General features: G+C 39.4%; 1 protein-coding gene across 1 annotated transcript in view; it reads left to right on the top strand.

Annotated features, from left to right (window-relative positions):
- LOC143102347 (collagen alpha-1(XI) chain-like) overlaps positions 1-18,318 on the top strand; it is a 126,698-nt gene that overhangs the window by 95,890 nt on the left and 12,490 nt on the right. The window contains exons 42-58 of the mRNA XM_076265877.1: positions 1,379-1,486; positions 1,648-1,755; positions 1,879-1,932; positions 4,347-4,400; positions 4,669-4,776; positions 6,720-6,773; positions 6,893-6,946; positions 7,051-7,104; positions 9,530-9,583; positions 10,199-10,306; positions 10,403-10,456; positions 12,854-12,907; positions 13,078-13,131; positions 14,074-14,127; positions 17,435-17,542; positions 17,622-17,675; positions 17,766-17,819. Of these exons, the coding sequence (XP_076121992.1) occupies positions 1,379-1,486; positions 1,648-1,755; positions 1,879-1,932; positions 4,347-4,400; positions 4,669-4,776; positions 6,720-6,773; positions 6,893-6,946; positions 7,051-7,104; positions 9,530-9,583; positions 10,199-10,306; positions 10,403-10,456; positions 12,854-12,907; positions 13,078-13,131; positions 14,074-14,127; positions 17,435-17,542; positions 17,622-17,675; positions 17,766-17,819 (1,188 nt within the window). The remainder of the gene's footprint in view (positions 1-1,378; positions 1,487-1,647; positions 1,756-1,878; positions 1,933-4,346; positions 4,401-4,668; positions 4,777-6,719; positions 6,774-6,892; positions 6,947-7,050; positions 7,105-9,529; positions 9,584-10,198; positions 10,307-10,402; positions 10,457-12,853; positions 12,908-13,077; positions 13,132-14,073; positions 14,128-17,434; positions 17,543-17,621; positions 17,676-17,765; positions 17,820-18,318) is intronic.

Raw genomic sequence — 18,318 nt, 5'->3', positions numbered from 1 at the left:
ATGCACTGCATGCCAGTGAACTTTAGAGTATGCAAACAATACTCATGGCCATCTTCTTGGCAAGTGCCGTGTGATTTTTTTCTTCTCTATTAATCAATATCACAGTTTTACTTTTGCTATCTCAAGATGACATAGAATGGAAAACTGTTTTTATTTGACTTTGATGAATAAGAAGAGTTCAGCCTTCATTTCAAAAACCTAAATTATTTGTTCATTTTATAGCAAGACTTCATCAGCTTGTTTTTCAGAACAGTTTCCGGCAAGTTCCCATTCAAAAGTCTCTTGCATTGAAGTACAGTTATCCTAATAGAACCCAATCTGGTTCATAGAGAGAATTGTAGATAAACATTATTGGATGAAACATCATGGTACATGAAACATCATGTATCATGCAAAGCTTAAAGACATTAAGGGCGTGTCCAGTCCACATTTGGCGCATTTGAAGGAATCTGCTTGCACGCCAGACCTTGTATGGAACACAGAGATTCCACTAAACCTTGCTTTACTAAAACTTGTTTGTGTCTAGCAGAGTATAGCCTACATGCATCTGCACTCGCCTATTATATTGAACTCATAGACAAAGTGAAACTAACTTCACCATGGTTTCATAGTCAACGACAAAACAGTTCTACCCAGTTATTTATTTTCACAAGGGCTTACCGAAAATATAGCCTAAAAAAGTAACACTTACATAGACTATGTCAATTATATTACAAGGGTCAATGTCCCTGTACGCTACCACAAACCTAAAAGGGAGGCCTTGCACTGCTCTGGATAATGTGGGCATCGATCCCGCTACCTCTCGCATACAAACTGTTCTAAGCCAATCAGTGTCTGTTAAATAAATTAATTGGGATATACACCATGTGGCTAGAAAAAAACATATAAAAAAAGCTCTTTTTTGTGAATTTCCACTGTCTCTACTTAAAGGAACCATATGTAAGATTGTGGCCAAAACTGGTACTGCAATCACTTTCAAATTACTGTAGAGTGGTGTATCTCCTCCCCCTCCCCCCTGACTCGAGGTTGCCAATCCGGATGCTGAAACACTACTGACTTTGTGATTAGTAGATAGGTGGAGGGTGGCGCATCAGGCCAAAACACAACATGACATGACAAAACACAACATCAGTTGAGGGCTGCAACCTCACTTTTTAAATGGCAATATCCTGGCCGGACTACTGTTGTCAGTGATTATAAGTATTTGAAATTAACATGATTTCTTAATGTCTAGTGTCATATCAGGGCCATTTTATGACTAATTGAAATACATTTCTTACATATGGTTCCTTTAAATATGAAATATTAAATATATGCAACTTTCAGATGGGCTTATAGTTCACATACAATTTTTTATTTGAATTTTTTTCAAAAACAGGGATTACTGGGCGAACGAGGGGCAGCTGGTCCAGGAGGGCCCATTGGCCTCACAGGGCGTACAGGCCCTCAAGGACCTCCAGGTCCAGCTGGAGAAAAGGGTGGGCCAGTAAGTAACACCTGCTCTGATGACTGCATAATTAATGTATTGCCTGTGAATGGTAACCATGGTAACCATTAGCAACTCATCCGTTGGTGAACTACTTACTGTACTACTAACAGTTCTTCCAATGTCAGAAATTTAAACATGGTATGTTTTACTTTGATAAGGGTGAGAAAGGTCCTATTGGCCCTGCAGGACGCGATGGAATACAGGGTCCAGTTGGTCTGCCAGGACCTGCTGGCCCTCAAGGACCACCTGGAGAAGATGGAGACAGGGTGATGTTTCTTATTTAGTATTATGAAATAAATATGGAAAGACCTACAATGTAACTAAATAATTGTATTCCATTGTGAGAAAAAAGGTCATTAATCGTGCATACTTTTTTTGTCCTGTGCCAGGGAGAGGTTGGTGGACCAGGTCAAAAGGGAGGCAAGGGAGAAAAGGGAGAGCATGTGAGTGTTTATTTTTGTTAATTATTCTACCTTTTCAAACCGGGAGACTAGTATGGGAAGAGGGAACAGGGGGAACATTGCCTGTGCTGGGTGCATGCCATGTTAATTTCATTAATCAAGGAATCACTTTAACATTCCCAGATGAAATAGATCAGCTCTTACAGTAATGGACTTATTCAATTGGTACTAGCACCTGTTGCTAGCTCACCACTTGACAGATCATGAGTGGTGTTTAATCACTGCACAGCTGCACACTGCACTAGATCTTCAGGTTTCTGTAACATTAAGGCACTTGATATTGGAATAGGGCATTTTTCCCTCATTATAGAAACGTTTAGACAGAGAAATTACTCAAGACAATATGTTGAGTTTTTGGGAGGCTAGTCCTGTAGCTAGCTGTAGAACAGGGAACATCATGAGGATGGTTAGGAGGTGCCTCTACACAACTATGATCACCATATTAAAAGTACAGCAAGTCAATGAATGGTAGCAGCAACACAATCCATTCCATTAGGGGTTCATAATAGATACAGACAAGTTTTACTAGAAAGGAGTGAAAGTAAGAATAAATACTGAATATATTATTACATGGAAGAAGTTGTTAATGTTAAAGATTTTTAAGATAACGTCTATAGCGGTGCATTGAATCTGGAGGGGCGAAATTTGTACAAATCATCTGGAAGGGCAAAAAACACTAACAAGCATTGGGATGTTTTATCACGTTGTGCCTGCCAGTGGTTGGCAGTCGAGTGAGAGAAGGGTAAGCAAGATGCCCTCTGGCAGAGAGATCGCTCAGGACTTGAGACTGGTCTCGAAACTCTGTGAGGGATCTGCCACTGCCAGAAGTCCAGTAAGCTGCTGCTGAGCTCTCTTGCTAGCTGCCTTTCCAGTCAGTCACTCTGTCTCAAATGGCGTACTCCTGCACTTACAATACCTAATTTGAGTGTGTGAGGGCGTTCACACTGAAAATTACAACAACTGCTAGTGTACTGCTAGTCCCCTGATGGTGCACTCATAACGGCTAAAAATCTGAGTGTGGAATACTTAACGGACGGCATCTTGGCTACATAGCGGAAGGGGAGAGAGCATTTTCAAACTTGTGGAAATCGCTGTTGAGAAAGCTGACACAGCAGCAGTGGAGAACACACTTTTCAGAGGTATAAGCAAGTTATAACATATACTGTTCATGTTTTAATACAGTAAGACCATGTCACTGTTGAATAAAGGCCACCAATCAATTTATATTTAAATGTTGCAATCGTCATTTCCGTTAAGTGTTGGTGTTCAATATGAGACGACACTATTTTGTTAAAATGAACGCACTCCGCCAGTAAGCACACAGTGCACACAGGTCGCTGCATGGTAGTCATGGAAGTGGAAGGCATGGGCATGATCAAGTCCACTAATAAAGTAAACTTTTGGTTATGGGATGGTTATGGGATTTTGCAGACACCTTTGTCAAAAGCGACCCACAAATACAAAAACAACATAATATTAAAATGTAACAGGGAACAGAACTTAAGAAGGAACTTAAGAAGAATAATAGTGGTTTTGTAAGCCCACTAATAAAATCCTTACGTTATACCTTCGGTGATCAACACTGTCCTCACGTCATTCATGTCAGATGTTTGGCAAATAGCCAAACATGCTAAGCAACTTGGCTACAAACAACTGTTAATTGTTTTACCTATTTAGACACACACATTTTGTTACGGCCATACACACACAGTGTAATTACCTGCAAAAAATAACTTAAAAGTAGAAGTAATAACATGGGTAACAAGTAATAATAACATAAAAATACCGGTACTTGTTTTTACCTTAGTTGATCCAGCAGTTTCTCTTTCGGGTGACGTGAAGATGTGCTTCCCCCTGTTTCTCCTCCAGCTGAAGAAGATAACTCTTGATTTTTCTTTCACTTAGTAAAATAAATTTGTGCCACAACCAACCAATCATATCGCCAGAAAGCCTATCATGTCACATTTATGAGGTCGGTTGGGGCATGGCGGAGTTATTAGCCTAAATGTCATCGGTACTGGGGTACTACAGAAAATAGAATGGTCTGTCTGCAGAGCATGAGAGATCTGTCACTATCAGAAGTCCATCAAGCAAGTTGACTTTCCAGTATCTGATGTCAAAGATTGCTCAGGATTTCAGACTGACCTGTGCTTTCAAAGCTCTCCAGACGGCCAGAATAGCTACCTGGTTGGTCCGTTCAAGGACTCCATGCTGTGCACTATATACAGTACACTAGACTAGAGAGTCACCATCATTGCCCGTGAACATTCAACAAAAATGTATGATCACTTCGGCCACAGACATTTTCTTTGCTTTAAGCCCTGAAATGGTCTGTAAAGCACTTTCAGTTGCATTTGTGCTCTTTACTTACTTACTAGGCCTACTTGTTTTTTTAGGGTCCTCCTGGCTCAGCAGGTCTCCTTGGTGTAGTTGGAGCACCGGGTCCAGCTGTGAGTATGCAGTATGAAAGCTACAGTTTTACTTGTTACAGTATTTTGGTGAATGACAAATAATAATAAAAAAAATGGTGCAGCTCATTTTTCTTTTGTTATTTACTTAGATGAGTTGCTGTAAATGGCAGTCATTTTTAATGTGGGGAACATTATGGAGGACTCATGACTCGAGAATGTGATAAAATGAAGGACTATGGACATATTGGTGGTATGCTAGCAAATAGTAGATACCCATGATATTTATCATTGATCATATGTATTCCAGGGTAGTGATGGTGAACCCGGACCAAGGGGTCAGCAGGGCATGTTTGGCCAGAAAGGAGATGAAGGATCACGAGGATTTCCGGGCCTTCCAGGTCCTGTCGGATTACAGGTAACAGTCCTTATTTACATGTTTATTCTGTACTGAATTATGTAAGGAATAATGTATAGAACGCCGGTCATTATCGGAAAATAAGTCCCGACAGGGCGAACAGGACTTGTTTCTTCAGTTCTTGTTTCGTCCTGAAGGGACTTATTTTCCAATAATGACCGGCGTTCTATAGCCTACATTATCCGGCTTATTATACGGCTACTTGCCAAAACGAAAAATTAAACACAATATGTCTCTTTACATTTATTTGCTACTGTTTCGTCGTGGCTTTTGCTGAGAAGCAAATAGTTAGCAACACACGCTGAACTTGAATGAAACATTCTTTAGAACACAGCTGACCAACCATATGCTTTCACTTTTAAATTTTTAAATTTAAAAAGTTCCATTGCACGAAGTGACCGGACTACTTACAAAGTGATATGAAAGACTTAAATCAGAAGCACAAAACCCATTGCCATTGACAGCTGTAATTATATGTTTGCAGCGGTAATTACATGAAAATAATTTACCGTAGAACGTTGAGAAATCCAATTCAAGTCAATGGAGCGTTCTACTAGCATTGTGAAGAGCCGTTTAATAAACAGACATATATTACACACACCTGCTGTACACACATCCTCATATACATATGCATTTGTATACCCACAAGTGTTTCCATTAAAAATGTACATATATACATGACTTCGCTGTAATTGGCCTCCATCTTTAGGCATCTTTCTGGTGTATAGCAAGATTGCTGATTGCTATGGCTCCATCTTATTGATTTAGATTGATATGGGCGCTCACATGGTGGGGGCATAACAAATTAGAGCAGTTGTGTGGAAACCATGCACTTTTCTAATTGGCCCATGTTCTATGACCATTTCCTTTCTACTGTATGGCCATTACAGTCAGGGAAGGGAACAGACCACTTAGAAAAACCTTGTACATTCCCTAGTCACAATGAAATAAATTATTTTGAAAACCAACAAGAAAATATGGTTTCCTGTGGCGTGACTCCTCTAACTGGGTTATGCAAGCTGTCATGGTTTTGTCATGGTTGACAAGCTTACACTCACTTCAAAAGAGTGAGCCCCAGGACTACTTTCCATAGAAAAAGTAATGAATGTGCTTGCTGTCTTACTGAAAAAAAAGACAAAACGATCAGACAGGCCACCTGTTCCACAGTCAGACAGTAAAACAATGTCATCACTACTACCACCTAGACCAGGGGTCTCCAACCTTTTAGGGAATGAGGGCTACTGTACCTCAAATGATATAGAGAGCTACTGATTTCAAACAAACAGACCCTCAGCCTTTATATATTGAACAACTGTATTGTCATCTGATACTTCAATATCGATATAACACTGCCAACATTTACTGTCTATGCGTGCAAGCAGCGTGTATGCGCTCCACTTCCGTTCTTGTTTAAAGAATGAATGGGAAAGGGATCCGGAGCCAAAGGCTAAAATTTAACCCAGCTACAATTTGTAAGGTATCACCAATATCAAGTTAATGTTAGAGATAAATGGCTACATCCATTCTTAAAATGGTTCTGGTCTACAATGAAATATCTATTAAAAACTTCACAATGGAGGATGTTTTTAGAACGTGATCTACAGGCGACTTGTTGCCTATTGTTAGAAGGTGCGCTGCAGGCGTCTCATAGGCGTCTCGCGGGCACCGTGTTGGAGACCCCTGACGTAGACACAGTTTTACTAAACTGTAACATTTGTTATAATTGACCAAAAGAGAAGAAACTGTTATGCACCTTAAACCATCCACATGTCTCAATACAATTCAATAGTTAATGTCTCACTGCTTTTTGAAGCAGGTATTCAATAATTTGAAAAAAAAAAAAAAAAACATCCCGTGAAATACTACCATGTTTTCTCGATCTGTTATGTTAAATATTGTATTAACCATATTTGATATATGCATGGTCACTGTAATCATTATAGGGTCTACCTGGGCCACCAGGAGAAAAGGGCGAGAATGGGGACGTTGGTCCAATGGTAAGATTGTGGTGTCAGTAATTTAACAATTGTAATTTAACAATTTTATGTTCAGTAAGATACTCTTATACATTGTTAGTGTTCCTTCATCTGTTCTTCTGTATTGTGATTTTTACTAGGGTCCACCAGGTCCACCTGGTCCAAGAGGTCCCCAGGGTCCCAGCGGAGCTGATGTATGTGTTGCTGTTTGTCTCACATGTCATACCATTGTTTTTTTGTTTTTGTTTTTTTTTGGCCTTACATTGGTTGCACGTTATTAAGCAATGCACCTTCACAGGGTGCACCTGGATCCCAAGGAGGTATTGGTCCAATGGGGGGCAATGGAGAGAAGGTGTGTACTGTCATATTTACTTGCAGAGTAATTCATATGAGGAAAGTATATTATTTTTAACTGGAAGCAAAATACAGTGTAGTAAACTGATTTGCTTGCAAAGTGGTTTCCTTGATTATGGACTTTTTTTCTGCTCCTTAAAGGGAAATTCCAGAGTCAAAACAACCTGGGGTCTATTTGCGGTTGATAATGGGTTCAAAATTATGTTTTGAGCTAGACCGCTGTTTGCTTTAGCAACAAAATGGTTTTTACATGGCATAAACATAAACATGGCATGTCAAAATAAATCGCTATTTTCAAACCAGTGATACATTTTAAAATAGCCTTACACTTGGGTGGTAGTGTCCATAGGGTTCTTACTGATAATCTGAAGTATTGCAAACTTTGCAAAATGTACAGAGAGGCTTTACAAGGAGGGTTTCGAAAGGCAACACATTGCCTTACTTCTGTTCCGGTAGCTCCGTAAATCAGTGGGTGTGTTCAACTTTTTCCAGCATTGTGCAGATCTGGCTGAATGTGATGTATGTTTGGGGCCTACTAAGGGCCTTCCTAAAAGGAATAGGTAGCACTGGATAGTATATGCATTGTATTTAGTGCAAGAGTGATTCTGAAATGGGCACACTGTACAGTAGAGCCCTGGATTTTTGTGTAGAAACAACAGTTGATTCATATGTTCAGTGTTGCTTGATTGTATTGGGTTGCTTAATTGTATGCACATTTCTATTTGGTGCAAGAATTATTCTGACATGCCGAACTAGTCAATCAAAACTATCAAACTTCAAAGTGGCTTTGTGCTGACAGTTAAGTAAAAAAATAGTAAATAAAACAGTTTTAACAAACTTAAAAGTGGCCAATGACAGCAAAGATTTAACACATTTTTAGATTTTTGTGCAGAAACAACAATTCACATGTCCACATGTTCAGATTTCAAAGCCCTTCTTTGAGCTGTAATGATATCTAGCAGTAGAGAATACCCTTTCTGTGGCTACACTTGTACCTGCAATGCAGAGGGTATTTCTAGCTAAGTTAGCCAGGAAGGGGAAAGCAGCCTGGTGCTTCCTCCACCAACTGAGTGGATCCTCATTAAGAGCTAATGGCTTTGTATTTCTTGATTTCATCTAGTGCCTGCTTATGTAGTGACATAGGTGAGTCCAGTCTTTTGGGAACAGAAAATGTCTCTCCAAATAAATCTGCTAGAGCACAGGTAGAATCTTTTCTTCTCTTGCATGGTGTTGAAGAAGAAGAAGCAGTTTTTTCCTTTTCTTGTTCTGGTACATCGTTCTGGGTCTTCTGTAAACAAAATATAAAATGACATTATAAACAAGCCCACATGACATTAATACACAAGGTTAGTCACAGCTGTAAACTGTAGTAGAAGTACTTTTGTATCACACAGGAAAACAGATTTGCATAAATTAAAAGATTCTTACCTGAGAATGGGTAATAACCCAAGAAGGGTAATGCTTTAAAGCATGGATCTAGTGCAGAGGCCATGCACAGAAAGGATCTGTCGCTCATGTATCGCTTCCTAAGATCCCCAGACAGCGTTTCTAACATATCACAAGCACTGTTCCATCTCGTAGTTACATCTGTCACATGCTTGTGTTCAGGGACGTTAAGTAGCTTTTGCTTTTCATTCAAAGCATGGCTTGCAACTGTGCTTTTCCTGAAAAATGCCACAGTGCTGCGAATTCTTCCCAGTAGACGAGAAACAGTGGGCAACTTGAGTGCACGTTAAGCGGCCAAATTCAAACAGTGAGCAAAGCATTTCAAAACCACTAACTTTGCCAACTGGGCCGCGATTGCCATATTGGAGGCATTATCTGTCACCAACACAGGATCCTTGTCAAGCAACCCCCATTCATCCACCACGTCTTGTAGCAAGTCTGCAATGTTCGACCCAGTGTGGCTCTAAAACATAGCTCTGGTCTGTAGAACATGCGAGACCATCTCCCAGTATGGAGAAATATGATGACATGTGAGGGTTACATATGGCTGGGTTGCTCTCGATGTATAGACATCACATGTAATGGCAACTCTGTTAGCAAAGAAGATTACTTGGTAACGTTTTTGTTCACTTCTGCATTCAACTGAATACTCAGCTTTCTCCCCAACCGATCACAGGTAGTCAGGTGTGCTAATGCTAATGCTTTATTCCACTTACTCTCTAGGTATAGGAATGAAGGGATGAACCCAATAAAATGTTGGTGCTAATATGATATTTATGCTTATGTACATCTTTCTTTAACAGAGATGCTGCATTTAAAAAAAATTTCCTTGATTTCTAAGTATAGGAATTATTGCATGAATCTTTGTAAATGATCTGTCACCCTGTCCAATGCCCTATCCCTTTCCTAAGTTCTGTTGAAATCAGTAGTTGTTGAGTAATCCTGTTTCAGTGCTAATTCTTTACCACTGCCTCCAGGGAGAGACTGGTGAAGCTGGAAACCCTGGACCTTCTGGAGAGACTGGAATACCAGTATGTGGATACTTATCTAAATATGGTCTAGAACATGGGTGGGCAAACATTTTGGCTCAGTGGCCACATTAGGTTTTTAAAAAAGGACAGGTAGGGCACAAGTAGAATAGACAAAAAAAATAAACTAGCAAAGGCCTAAATTATATGTGAAATCTATTTCTTAAAGAATAAAGGGAAACATATTACCATTAAGTGTTTGATTCTATTTTAATAACAACAGTGCTGTTGAACACCCTTTTTTGGCCTGTGCACCAAAGTTTGGTATCATTTAGTTCATAAGACAGAGCTCAAAGTGTTTCAGTTAAAGAGTGATCAATTATTTGTTTCAGGTTAACGCTACAGTACGTCTTGCTAGTTGAATTGACAATCCTGTCAATGTCCTCCTTCTGTAGTGTATAGCGTTAAGCACAGCCGCCTCGTAGAAGTCACTGTCAAAATGGTATTGTCACTAATTGCTGTGGAGTATTTATTCATTACATTCTTAAATAAAACTCAGAAGAAAATCATTGATGTTTTATATTGGTTAAGGTATTTGATTGCTTAGTTTTATTTTATTGAGCATTGAGTGGCAGTTGAGTTTAAATAAAATGTAACAGCAATTTCTGACATTTGCAGGGGCTCAGGGGTGAAATAGGGGAGAAAGGAGAAGCAGGTGCACCCGGACCTGCTGGACCCCCCGGTTTGCGGGGACCATCAGGAGATGATGGTCCAAAAGGAAATGCTGTGTGTAAATTTCAACCATAACCCAATCTCAATTTATTCTTCATGTGTAATTCTTATTACTAAGTGCTATTTATGTTTACAATTCATTCCACACAGGGTCCTTCTGGCTTCCCTGGAGATCCAGGTCCCCCTGGGGAACCTGGTGTTGCTGTAAGTTTTACAATTTTTAAACAAAATTAAACTTTTTTTCCATTAAAGTTTACTATAGTTGCAATGCATGGTAAGGTACAGTAATGACTACCTACAGTATGTGGTGTTCCACATAAAAAAACTCTCATTTAATCTCTCAACTTGTTTACAAACATTGGAGTAGCTTAAAATGTGCAGCTTAATTTAAGTCTTGCTAGGTAGTCTACATGCTGTGCAATTTACAAAGCATGGTTTGAGTTAAGCAGCAAGTGTGGCTTACAAATAAATTAAACCTTTTGCACTGACTTTATTCTACTACTACTACTACTACTACTACTACTACTACTACCACTACTAATATGATTAATGACAATAATAATAATAATAATAATAATAATAGTCTTAAAATAAGTTCACGGTGATTGCATACGCGTAGCCACGGGCAGGCCTGGACGGGCCTAGGCCCGTCTACTTGACAGTCTTGTCCCATTAGAGGGCTTTCCTTCATTTACGTTCTCCATCTAAAAAAGACGCGCAAGTCAACACTCAAAAATCAGTCAAATCCCGAACAGCCGGCAGCTCCGTTCGTCAGGTGTGATGAAATGCGTTCATATTCCACTTTTTATGTCATAAACGTAGCATGCCTATGGAAAGGCTTTGCAGTAGGATTGTGATGTGTGAATTTGTGTTTTATGCGACGCACCGATGCTGGGTTCATGCAGTTTTGCGCAAGTTTAAAATGTTTAGCCGACTGTAATTTATTGCGTAATTTTACTGCGTCATTTTCGTTCAATAAGTTCCACTTTTCATGTCATGAATGTAACATGCCTATGATAAGGCTTTGCAGTTGTCCAATATGGTCAATCTATTGCCTCAATTGTGTTCCATGTGACGCACCGAAGCTACATTCATGCATTGTTTTGCTCCAGTTGAAAATGTTTCTGCGTAATTTGTCAGCTGTTATCAAGTGCGTTCAATAAATTCCACTTTTCTGTCATAAATATAACATGCCTATGATTAACATTTGTATGGTGTAGGCCTATCTATTCTAGGCCTACACCATACAACTTCACACCGGGCCCGGATGCGACACTGTGCCAACGGGCCCTATAGCCTCGTCATTTACCGTGGCACTTAAATGCATTGTTTTCGTTACAATTTTCTCACCTGGTGCGCGTTCCCCGTCGCCATAGATGGGACACACACGCTTAAAATGATTATTTGATGGTCATGTTTAACATAGCCTTATAACTTGACGTTATTTCTATACCTGAGATTAGCCTACCTCAGGGGCATCACCAAGAGTTGAAAACATTTAAAGCTTATCCTAAAAGTTAGCAGGGGTCTGGGGGTCCAGATTTTATAGCAAAGCCAATCAGGACGCAGGGCGGGAGTTTCATAGATGTGACATAGCGTAGAAGCGACTGTGAGACTGTTATCAGTGTCATGGGTTGGCTTCGATGTGAGTGGTTGAAGTAGCACGTCAATAGGTGACGGACAAGTGGCTTATTCAATTTGATTAGGCCCAGCCTGCAACACTCCAATGGATTGATCCCAGATGGATGAGTGGAGCTAGGCGGAACGAAATTCACCTGGCGAGAGTCAGGTTACAGGCTGATAACTCTTAGCTAAAAAGCGCATGATATGCTATTTGAATTTTCTTTGCTATGCCCTGCACTGTGCAACTCCTTTCGTTTTCAGGATGTTTATTACATCCATAACCATAAGTCTTTCTTCAGTGATTAGCAAGCTACCAGAAGCCGACAATCATATGAGACCTGTGCGCGCTCTCTCTCCCGTGCGCATGAAAACTGTGCACGTGTTGTAGATTTGTTTCAGCCTTTCTACCTGATTTCCATAGATATTTTGGGTGTATATCAACTGTATTGACTGGAATGACTGAAGAATTTGTGATATTGTTTGGCATGTTAATATGTTTCTGATTGGTTCATAAACTGCCACAGCAACAAAGAGGAATTACTAAAGAATTTGTGGTATTGGTTGGTAGTTTGTATCAAAAATACTTGTTGGTGCCCTCATCAAGGTTTTTAAATTTTTGCTGATTTGATCATTTTTGCGGATTTGATCATAAACAGCTACAGCAACGAAGAGGATTAACCGAAGAATTTGTTGGTATTTGTTAGTAGAGAACCCATCATGAGTGTGGAAAGGGGTCTGGGAGGCTAGATACCATTTTTGAGCTTTCTGGAGGTGTCGTGGGACTAATTCAGTGAAACACCGGAGGAGGATCAATATAAGACTAATGCTATAGTGGTGTCAGTCAGTGCAGTAGGTTATCTATGTGCAAGCTGTAGCCTCATAAGGTAACAACCTAGGCCTTAATGAACAAACTTTCTGTATCAATTCAGTGAACAAAGATTACGTTTAAAAGAATGTTCAAAATTATTGTTTTTACAGGGACTGGATGGTTTGTCAGGAGACAAGGGAGATGACGGAGAAGCAGGCCAACCTGTGAGTTATCTTTAATTATGTTTATAATCCATCAGAAATACTGCATTATGCAGAACCATGTCATATGAAGTATGGGAGCATTATACTTTTCTAGTCTAAAAATGGATACTGTAACAATGATTTTTTTAGTCACTGGAATTAAAATATTAAGATGTTTCAACTAATTTTAGGGACCCCCTGGTCCATCGGGTGAAGCTGGTCCCCCAGGGACTCCAGGCAAAAGGGTAAGTGCATAAAACAATTGTCAGAGAAAACCCATGTATACTTCTAAAATAATTGTAGGAAGCCATAACCACACTCAAACACTGTAAATGTAATGCTTTATTTGCTATACCCTTACGTCACGTGAATATTTTCTGCATGAAAAGGAGGCTTTGATGGTAAATCCGCTGTCACACTACATTCACTTAAAGTGTCACTTACAATTTGAGCTGCTTTGACTGTCTCAGAATTGGACATAGACTCAATTCAGTATGTCACAATTGTACCATGGTGGACATTCATAAAAAGTCCTACGATTTATTCAAAGTTTATCACAGACACTGTTTGATGATGCATGCATAACTTACAGAACAAGATAACATGGGACATTAAATAATGGCTTTCCCAATAGTTAGACATTTTGTTGGTCCTTGTAGGTCTACAAATGATATAGGATTTTTTTTTTTAAATGTCTTACTTTGTTTAAAAGAAGGAAATGACTTGGTTAACATCATGCAAGGTCAGCAGGTATGACAACTATCAGTCCTGTTGTTATGAAAATGAGGTAAATGGTGCTTCAAGATGCATAGCAGAAAAGGTCGGGTATAGAAATAGGGGTATACTAAATTATTTAAAGAAAAACTATAATATCTAATAAAAATAGAAAACTCCTACCAAACTGAACTGAACTAGACCAACTGACCAATAGCTACAACTGAGAAGGTACTGCAGCCCAAGGGAGAAATAAGCAGCTTGTATGAAACCATGTTAATGAAAGCCAGAATCAAGTTATATTTGATGTTTGCTAGAAGCATTAGAGAAACATATTTTGCCTGAAAGTAAAGCTTCACATCCTTACTATAAAATATGGTAATGGCACCATCTTGGAACTATTGAGCTTTGGAGCTGTACAAGAGTCTCCTTTGTGTGTGAAGGTGATTAATTTACATTGTTTTGCTCCATAGGGGCCTGCAGGACCTGCGGGTAAACTGGGAAAGCAAGGAGAGAAGGGATCAAAGGTATTTTTATCCAGAGCATCTCTATGTATTTAATTACTTTTCATTACTCTTCATCGGTATGCTTTGCTTAGTTTGCTACACTGGAGTTAATCTCAATTTTACCACTTATTTAAGGTGCTCTAAGCGAGGCCGCACGTTTTTTAGGCTTAAACATTTTATGTCACTTACTGTAAACATCACCTAACCAACCGCTAGCTGTCTGTGTCCTGAATACACTGTAAAAAAACACGATCTCTGTGGACAGCCCAGGCTCAAAAAACGGCAACAAAAACAACCTGGGCAAACCTAACCCATCCTGCAAGCAGCCTTTTAGCCACTATTAAAAAATAAAAAATTAATCAAATGTGTTTTACAATTTCTTAAAAAAATAATATTATAATAGTAAAATATTTGTACAACTAGGGTAAGCTTTATGACATCTTTACGTTAGGGCCTATTAACTTGTGAAAATATGTAGCCTGTAGCCTGTGCCGTGTAAAATGTGTAAAAAGACATATGTTAATTTGAACGTGTCACATGTGACATCCTTGTGTCCCTTTAAATCTGCCGTGGCTTGAGTGGGCAAGCAAGTGATGGTGTCAAACTCCCCAAAACGTTGTGGAGTAAAACAGGTCAATTTAATAATTAATTAAATGTTTGGACAGATTTGTTTGCCTTCACCACCACTTCGACTGAATTACCGGCGGGATGTCTTACCTGCAGCGAGAGGACATGCAAAATAAAGCCTACAGATATCCATGCAGGCAAAGTGCATATATCCATGCAGGCAAATGCCATGCCATGCAACATTGTGAAAGTTAAAGTTGCCCAGTGATTTAGAACTTTTCCCTTGCTACATTTCGCTAACTTGGATGAAAATCGGGTTTGTAGTTTTGTGTGATCCTCAGCGAAACAAGGAAATCAAAATGGAACATTGCATTTGGACACTCAGCAAAAATGTCAAGGTCATTCATTACATGCTTACATAGCCAGCAGCAAGATCCGTATAAGAATTGTATTGTTATGATTATTATTACGATTGTTAGCCTGTTATATTGTGGAGCAACAGTCTGAGCAAGGTAAAAGGGAATTTGGAATGAGAACCATCAGGGGCGGAGTGGGGCACTAAAATCCACCGGGAAAATTCTGACGGCATTTTTGTCATTTTTTTTATTTGTGATGAAAGTTCTGTAACGCCTGAATAAGACAAAAATGAATTAAGATAAACAATTAAGGCTAGCCTACACAAAAATCAGCATGGGAGAGATGAGTGTGCAGGGTAACCATGAATGACATATAGACATTGAGCGAGTGGTATAAATATTGGTTGGACTTCCCAAAGATTAAAGTGTAGATCTCGGAGATTTTCGCGGAAAATTCCTAATGCATCTATCAGGTCGATGGCCGCGTACGACTCACGGCCGCGATAAAAGCTCTATGGGCCGGCCCGCACCGCGCAGACTCATCGGCCGGCCCACCGGGAAAACTCCCGATCGTCCCGATTGCCACTCCGCCCCTGAGAACCATTTAGAATCAACTTAAAAATGTAGCAGTCTGAAGACTACCTGCATTTAAAGGACTTAGATATTGTTGTGGCCCCCAGAAGGTTATTTTTATTATTATTATTATTATTATTATTATTATTATTTCTGGTCAGAAAATGGCTTTTTTGAAAATAAAGGTTGCCAACCCCTGATTTAGCCTGCCAGCCAAAAAGCTCGACCAAGCTTGACCTTGGAGTCTCCCACATGTTTTTGGGCGAATTTTAGTTGAGATTTAATATGAGCTTTGCCACTCACCCACAGAGCTTTGACTGGTGAAGAACTCGGGCAATAGTTGTATGCAGAGTTTAGCTATAAGTAATTATGCAGATCATAAAATACTATAAATTATTAACAAAATATTTAACGTTTCTGAATTCAAAATATGAAATAGAAACATATCACAAGCCATCATTTTCCGTGTGTGTGGAGGGTCGGGCAGAGACTATTATCACCATTGATGTGAATGATCACACAGTATTAAATATTACTGATGGCGTCAAGGTGGTGGGGGCCCCTAATCAAATCAGTGCGGTCATTCTTTAATTAATTAAAAAAGTTAGGCGCACCAGTGCAACCAATGCAAAAATGTAGTCTGGAGCCCTGATTTATATATTTATCGGATGCGTTTATCCAAAGCGACTTACAACAATAGAATAACATTTAAGCTATTAACATTTAGCATTTTAAAGTTTAAACTAAAGAGCTACAGTTGTAGCATTAGCATAACATTTAAGCTATTGACATTTATGCAATTTTACATTTAAGACATAACAACATTTCAGGTACAGTGCAGAGGAGACTAGGAATTGCCACTGCATCTGTCAATACTAGTACTAGATGATAGGCGTGCCTACATACAAGTATAGTAGGAGGAGAAATGGTAGATGAGGAGGTAGAGGAGAGGAGAGGGAAGTGGAGAGGAAGGATTTAAAGGGAAGAGTGTAGTAAGTGTGTATTAGGTTTGTGAGTTTGTCAGAAGCGTTAGGAGAGAAGGTTTTCTTGAAATGTGAAACTAGTAGCACCAATTGGCTGGACTGTTGTTGATTTAGGTCAGTCACTTAAAAAGGGGGGGGGGGTATTTATGTAACCACTTATTTTTAATTAATTAAAGGAGCGATTTGTAGGAATGTTACCGAAACCAAAACACCCAGACGCGAGCCTCTTCTGGATTGCCAGATGTAATGCAGACTTAGCTAACGTTAGTTGACCTGCAGCTGCTTTAACGTTTCTCCAACCATGACCCAGCTACACATTACGGAAACAGTGAAAACTAAAAATAGCTCTCTAACCAACACATTTAGCTGAAGTTAGCGATGCAGATGAAGTTTAGCCTAGGCTACCTGTCGTGGAGAAATATGGCTATTTTAGAATTAATTGTTCAAAACATAAACAAAAATTCCAAGAGATTCCGCCTCGTAACTCATTTTTTTCACGGTTTTACGGGTTATAGGAATATTGTCAAATAAGCCATCGCTTTAATTCATCGTGTTTCCTTACTCTCTGACGACATATGGTGATAATTTTTGGAATGGTTACAATTTATTTTCCATTATTTCCTACATACTGGTCCTTTAACATTTGTAGAAATCTGCTTTAACTTTGACATTAAAGAGAGGGTTTTTTGTGAATTATTTTGTGAAGGGCAAAAAGCATGCCTGCCTAAGGTCTTTCAGGGCATAGCGTCACAAAGGCCAACCGTTCCACCACTTGTTTCAATGGAAAAAAATAGGGAGGGAAAATAACAATAACAATAACATAAACAACATTATTTTTTGTCTGTTAAGGGTGAAGCTGGTCCTGAGGGACACGTTGGAAAAATAGGCCCAGTGGGTTCCCAGGGCCCACCAGGGAAGCCTGGTGCAGAGGGCCTTCGCGGTATCCCTGGCTCTGTGGTAAGAAAAGAAGCTGTTTTCACCTGTTTAACTACAATTCAAATAGATGGTGAGTGTCATGAAAGTATACCATTTCCAGGGTGAACAAGGACTCCCTGGTACTTCTGGTAAAGATGGACCCCCAGGACCAATGGTAAGGTTCCTGTCTTGTAAGTTACTTTCAAGTGGTTAAATATCACTTCAATCATATTTCATACTTTTTCCATCCTCTTGTTCCATCAAGGGCCCCCCTGGCCTCCCCGGTTTGCGAGGTGATCCAGGTTTAAAAGGAGAAAAGGTAAAATGCAATGCTCTTTTGTAAAGAACTGACAATGTTCCCTGCAATATCATACCATTACATTTCATAGGTACTTTTCAAACACAGCTAATATCACAGCATATGATGTTCCCACCCATATACACAACAATGGTTTAAGCAAGGGATAATTTACAGACCTACGAACATTGGGAAGGCCCATTCATGTGAATAGAACTTTCTGCAGCACTGAAAAAGCCATATGATAATATAAATCCCGGCAGGGCAAACAGGATGCAATTACATTATCCCACTTATTATTGTATGGCTACTTGCCAAAACGTCAACAAAAAAAATGTACATTGTGTCTTTTAAAACAATTGTGTTACTGCTTCATGGCTTCCGCTGAGAAACAAATAGTTTGCCACACAAATACAACTTGAAAGTTTAAGATATTGCATAGCAACGTGTTGCTTCGGGATTAGTGTGTGCTTCACCTCACTGTGTGTTCACTGTGTGCTGAGTGTGTTTCACTAATTCA

This window comes from Alosa pseudoharengus, unplaced genomic scaffold (assembly GCF_046254945.1).
Source record: "Alosa pseudoharengus isolate Yale_2024_CS ecotype anadromous, Long Island Sound unplaced genomic scaffold, YU_APseudo_1.1 YU_APseudo_1.1_scf_4, whole genome shotgun sequence".
NCBI classification, from domain to species: Eukaryota; Metazoa; Chordata; class Actinopteri; order Clupeiformes; family Clupeidae; genus Alosa; species Alosa pseudoharengus.
The sequence above is the reverse complement of the archived record's forward strand: the minus strand, read 5'-3'. Positions and strand labels throughout refer to the sequence as shown.